The sequence below is a fragment of the Arachis duranensis genome, chromosome 2 (assembly GCF_000817695.3).
Source record: "Arachis duranensis cultivar V14167 chromosome 2, aradu.V14167.gnm2.J7QH, whole genome shotgun sequence".
Lineage (NCBI taxonomy): Eukaryota > Viridiplantae > Streptophyta > Magnoliopsida > Fabales > Fabaceae > Arachis > Arachis duranensis.
The window spans coordinates 29,742,706-29,748,727 of NC_029773.3; the positions used below are offsets into that span (position 1 = coordinate 29,742,706).

Sequence of the window (6,022 nt, forward strand, 5' to 3'; positions counted from 1 at the left end):
GCGGAGCCACCTTTGTGGGAAAGAAGGCAATGGTCCCTCCCAAATCTCTAATTTTTCAGTTTAATTTTCTTTTAATTTTTAATTTTTCTCTTTTTTTAACATATATTTTTCATATTTGCCCCTCTCAAAAAAATTTCTTGCTCCGCCTCTGCACTTAGTGAATTAAAAATCTCGCCATTGTTAATTGTATACGAGTAAATCGAATCAAAAGAAATAACTATTCAATTAAAAATAATGAATATAATCATCTGCATACCTATTGATTTGAACATCTGACATATCTATTGTTCACATTATTTAATATTCTCATTATCTACTTATACTTTTTCTTTAAAATATTATCCTCTAAACAGTTTTTTAAATGTAATCATTTAATTTTAATAACTTTTTAATTACTAATTTTTTAATTTTTTAAAAAATCATATCTATTGAGATTTAGTTTAACTTTTATATCCTTCAATTCTCTTTTATTTTTGAACTTCCTATACTATTAAGCTTTAGTTACTTATTTTATCTTGAAATATTAAAAAATATTTTAAAAAAATATCCCAAACCAATTAAACACATACCACTATTTTTTTCTATGCACTTGTTTTCATAAATTTATTTATTTATTTTTTCTGTTAAATATTATTAAGTACACATCTAAAATAGTATTTTTGAAAAAAATTTAAAAATATATATAATATAATTTTTTTGCTAAAATTAAATAAATACATCTAAAATAACAAATAACAAACTGAATATTTTGTAAACATATCTAAAATTATCTATATTTATATAGCTATGATAGCTTCAAAATCATTCTTACAATAATGAAGCTTTCTCCCTCAAAAACAAACAAAAATATAAATTTAAAAAGACAGAATCTTTTACCACAAGAAGCCGAAAAATGTTTTTTCATAGTTTTTTAGTGGTGTCTTTCATAAAAAGTGATTTGGTTTTTTTTATATAATTTTTAATTATAATCAAGATACATAAAAAATAATAAATAATAAATAAAATATTTTTAAAATACATTCAAAACTACATATAATATAAATTTCTTTGATAAAATTAAATAAACACATCTAAAATAACAAATATCAAACCAAAAATTTTGTAAACACATCTAAAATTATCAAAAATCTTAAAAAGATGGATGTGAAGATATTAGTTACTATATTTATTTAGTTATTGTTCATACATTGGCCCAACACTAAGGTCTAGGACCAAATAAGAAAAAGAGGCCCAATCCATAGATTGGCCTCCCCTCGCAACCGACCTCCATCCAAGAAGTCAGATTCTACGCAAACTCCACTAAAAGGAAGTCGGGAGTCAGATTAGCTGACAGATAACACTTATTCAAATAAGTAACTGCCCCTAAAATCTCTCAACCCACTTCCAAGAGTTAAATCTTAACCTCCATAAGATAAAGGGACGGTTATCCTCCTTAAAAGGTGGAACCACTCCAACGGTGGTTATGGGTTCACCACTATAAGTACACTGACAACCCTCAGGTATCTCTAAGTTCCCATACTCTCTAAACTTGCTTAGACCTTTGCTGACTTAGGCATCGGAGTGTCTTTGCAGGTACCACCCCCTTCTCCTTCCTTCGAATACAAGTCGGACGAAGGTCTCAAACGCAGGACCAAGCCTGAAGGCCTTCTTCCCAAGACGATTGGGCCAATCTCGCGAGTCCAGTCCATCAATCTCCGATTACCCAATGTAACATTGGCGCCGTTGCCGGGGACCCGAGAGATCATCCTTCGATGACGGACAACTCACCCGAAGATGGCCACGCCACGACCGATTCAGAACATGAAAATTTGAACACAGGAAACAATGATGCGGATATGGCCCTTCACCAGGAAGCGAATGACCAACACAAAGAAGGTACCTCTGGGTTAAAAAACCCAAAGATAAATTCTTCGGAAGGACGCTAATCAGGAAAGGAAGGACTGCCCCATGCAGCCAAACTAATGGAATTGGTCCACGACCACCAAGGATGTTTAGAGCAGCTAGAACAGGAATTATAATGATAACGAGAGGCAGAGAGGAACTTAAGGGAAGAGATAGAGCGACAAAAAGAGTTAGAAGAAAAACTCTTAAAGCTAGAATCTTCCCTTATAAGCCAGAACTCTCGCAGTGACCAAGAAGATTTGTTCTTGGGGGGAGACGACTCGTTCAGTGAGGACATAATGAGGGCAAAAGTTCCAAAGAACTTCAAAAGCCCTTATATGGACCTCTATGACGGGACCACAGATCCAAAGCATCATCTGAGCAACTTCAAAAGTCAGATGTACCTGGCCAACGCTTCTGATGCCACTCGCTGTAAAGCTTTCCCGACCACCTTGACGAAAGTAGCGAAGAAGTGGTTCGACAGCCTCCCTCCAAGATTGGTCACGAGCTTCGACGACCTCTCGAGGAAATTTCTGATGCGGTTCTCCATTCAAAAAGACAAGGTAAAACACGCACCGAGCCTCCTAGGTGTGAAACAGGAGGTCGAAGAACCTTTAAGAAACTACATGAAAAGGTTCAACAAAGCGTGCTTGGAGATTCAAGACCTGCCCACGGAGGCAATAATCATGGGCCTAGTAAATGGACTCAGGGAAGGCTCCTTCTCCCAGTCCATATCAAAAAGGCAACCTACCTCCTTGAATGATGTACAGGAAAGAGCCGAAAAGTACATCAACATAGAGGAAAACGCTAGACTACGAGAGCCAAGTTGGCGGCTTGGGCACTATCACCTGTTGAAAGAGAAAGAGAGAGAGTCCAAGAAGAAGAAGGAGATCGGCGTAGAGAAGTCGAGGAGATATCACTCTTATACTCCTCTGAAAGTTTCCCTAATCGATGTGTATAGGGAAATCTGTCATACTGAAAGGCTTCCACCCCCTAGGCCCATCAAGAACAAAAAGGGGGAGAGTCGTGACGACTACTGCGAATACTATAAAATGTATGGTCACCCTACAAATGACTGTTACGACCTAAAAAACGTGATAGAAAAACTGGCCAGGGAAGGTCGGCTCGACAGATATCTCGTAGAAAGGTCGGACAAACATGGAAAAAGGAAGCGAGATGATAGTAACCAAAGAGACCCACCACCACAGACCCCAGAGAGACATGTACACATGATCTCGGAGGGATTTGGAGGAGGAGGGCTCACTAAGTCATCTCGCAAGAGGCATCTAAAGCGGGTCTACCAGGTCAGGAGCGAGACTCCCGATCTCCCAACCATCTCATTCACCAAAGAAGATGGGCAAGGGATCATCCTTGGGCATGATGACCTGGTGGTGATAACCATGATCCTGGTAAATGCCCATCTCCACATAACCTTGGTGGATCAAGGGAGCTCGGTTGACATACTCTTCAAGCCAGCATTTGACAAACTAGGGTTGGATGAAAGGGAGCTAAAAGCTTACCTGGACACCCTTTATGGATTAGAAGACATGCCAATAAAGCCACTAGGATACATACCCCTCCACACGACCTTTGGAACGGGGGAAAAATCCAAAACTCTGAGTGTCGACTTTGTATTCGTTGATGTTGGGTCGGCGTATAATGCCTTAATTGGCAGAACTACCCTAAACCGGCTCAGAGCGGTGGTGTCAACCCTTCACCTTTGCATAAAATTTCCAACGCCTAAGGGAATAGCGACGGTGCGGGGAGACCAAAAATTGGCAAGAAAGTGCTACAATAAGAGCTTGAACCTCAGAGGAAAGGGCAAGAAAGTTCACACCATAGAGCTCGGTGGGGTAAAAGCTAAAGAAGAGCTGTGGCCGCAACAGGGGGAAAAACATGAAGAGGTTCAAATCAGAGAAGAGGAATGGAAAAATACTAACATAGGAGCCAAGCTAGGTGGAGATTTAAAACAGAGGCTGATAAAGCTCCTAGGATTCAACAGGAACAAAGCATCTCCATACACTTATCCAAAATTCCCACCAATGATTTACATAAGTATCTCTATCCTTATTTTATGCTTTATTTATTATTATTTTCGAAAACCATTATAACTATTTGAATCCGCCTAACTGAGATTTACAAGATGACCAAAGCTTGCTTCATACCAACAATCTTCGTGGGATCGACCCTTACTCATGTAAGGTTTATTACTTGAACGACCCAGTGCACTTGCTGGTTAGTTGTGCGAAGTTGTGAGGAATGTGAGTGAACCATAGTATTGTGCACCAAGTCTCTGGAGCCATTACTAAGAATTGTTCGAATTATAAAAAGAGTAAATCATAATTTTGCCTATCAGCAAGCTCGCGGCAAATTGGAAAGGACCATACAAAATTAGGGAGGTCTTAGGAAAAGGCTACTATAAAGTGACCGAATTAAACGGCACGGAGCTACCTAGGTCATGGCATGCTTGTAACATGAAAAGGTACTATAGTTAAAAGCAAACTCCACTCCCTGATGTACTCTTTTCCCAACTTCATGGTTTTTTCCCAAAGAAAGTGTTTTCCTGAAGGGGAATTTTTAACGAGGCATCAAAGTGGGGACTAAGGGGCAACAAAAATTGTCAAAACCCTTGGTAGCAAAAAAGTACCTTCAAATAAAGATCTTTTTCCCATATCTCTTTACAAAATTCCTTTTTATGCTTTCACTCTCTACGAAACGCACCGACTTATGCTCGACAAAGCGTAAAAATCCCATGAACCAACCTAGATGGTCGTCAGGATAAAACGACGAGGTACAAGTCGGTGTAAAGAGGTTATAAAAGTAGATCATGTAGGAACTTGGAACCTAGTCGACTTACAAGTCGTAGAGTCCGAGAAGAATGAAATGCATCGCGGAAATAACCTAAGTTATAGAAACTCAATAGAAAATTGAGTACGAGGAATACCAAAAAAGAGATAGGAAAACCCATAAAAAACCAAAGGCAAAGACTATCCCCAAGCCTTCAAGAAAAGTTCAAGATAACTTAGATAAGGGACAGCCAGCCAAGGTAAAAGTTTTTCCGAAACAAAGGGTTTTCAACAAAAGAAAAAGATCAAAAAAGGTTTTCTCAAAACCTGAATAGAAAGCATGCAGGCCAACGTAAACATAACCTAAAACCCTTATCCAAAAAATGGTATTTTTAATTTTGTTTTTGGCCACAAAGGGCCAAAAAATGTGAAAGTACCAACAGCCACCACCAAAAACAATAAATATAAAATTGTTTAAAAAATAGGGGACCCATAGGCCGGGCCCCCATATAGCCTCCATAGATTAATTAGAAGAATGAAGGTCACCACCACCAAGAGGAAGATCATCGCCAGAGCCAGGAAGAGCAGTCGGAGCACTATCAGGACCAGGGAGAGAAGTCAAAGCAGCACCAATAGAGGACGGATCAGGATGATCAGAACCTTTCTCGGAAGCCTTCGAGGAACTCGGGGCATCTCCTGGTCGGGGAGGGGATTCTATTATCCTCTGTCCCTGAGTCTTCAGCTCAGATTCGGACACAGGACAGGGAGGAGAAACAATAGCCCCATCAACCACGACCTTATCAGGATTCAAAGGAGAGAGATCCAGGTTGGGAGCAATAACCCCGACCTATTCTTTAAAAATCCTCCACGCCTCCTCGGCCCCTTCAGCAATAGAGTCCTCCAGCTCCACGTAGGCATCTCGAGCTCTCACCAAATCCTTCTTCACCTCTACAAGGTCTTCGAACAAGCTTGTATAGCTCTGCTCCGCCTTCTCCTTCAGACCCTCCACCATGGCACACTGGCCCATCAACTTCCTCTCCCTCTCCAGGATATGATCCCTCTCCTCCTTCAACTCGACGACCTCCTCCTTCAACCTCTTCTCAGCTTCTTGATATAAGAGAATCCTCCTTTCTAGCTCCTCAACCCTCAGGGACAAACCCAAAGAGCTGAGGAGAGTCTTCTAAAAAATATCCATAAGCTTAGTGCACACCCCCGCCGCCCTAACACTCCCCTGAACCAGAAAATTAAGGTGGTTTCGAATGGAAGCATCATCCATATTTATACGAGTATGAGGATAAATATAATTATGAACGAACTGAGGCGCATTAGACTTGGCCTCACCCTCAAAAGAAGAG

At 40.1% G+C, this 6,022-nt stretch overlaps 1 protein-coding gene across 1 annotated transcript; it reads left to right on the forward strand.

Annotated features, from left to right (window-relative positions):
* The first annotated feature begins 1,751 nt into the window (after positions 1-1,751).
* Positions 1,752-4,276, forward strand: LOC107474151 (uncharacterized). The gene is made up of 3 exons (XM_052257798.1): positions 1,752-1,875; positions 2,245-3,785; positions 4,238-4,276. Exons 1-3 carry the CDS (start codon positions 1,752-1,754, stop codon positions 4,274-4,276), a joined length of 1,704 nt encoding a protein of 567 aa, XP_052113758.1.
* The last annotated feature ends 1,746 nt before the right edge of the window (positions 4,277-6,022 follow it).

Coding starts and splice junctions, on each gene's coding strand:
- LOC107474151 (XM_052257798.1), top strand. CDS start 1,752: ATGACGGACAACTCACCCGAAGATGGCCACGCCACGACCGATTCAGAA. Junction 1,876..2,244: donor GAATGACCAACACAAAGAAG/GTACCTCTGGGT, acceptor ACGGGACCACAG/ATCCAAAGCATCATCTGAGC. Junction 3,786..4,237: donor AGGGGGAAAAACATGAAGAG/GTTCAAATCAGA, acceptor TTTGCCTATCAG/CAAGCTCGCGGCAAATTGGA.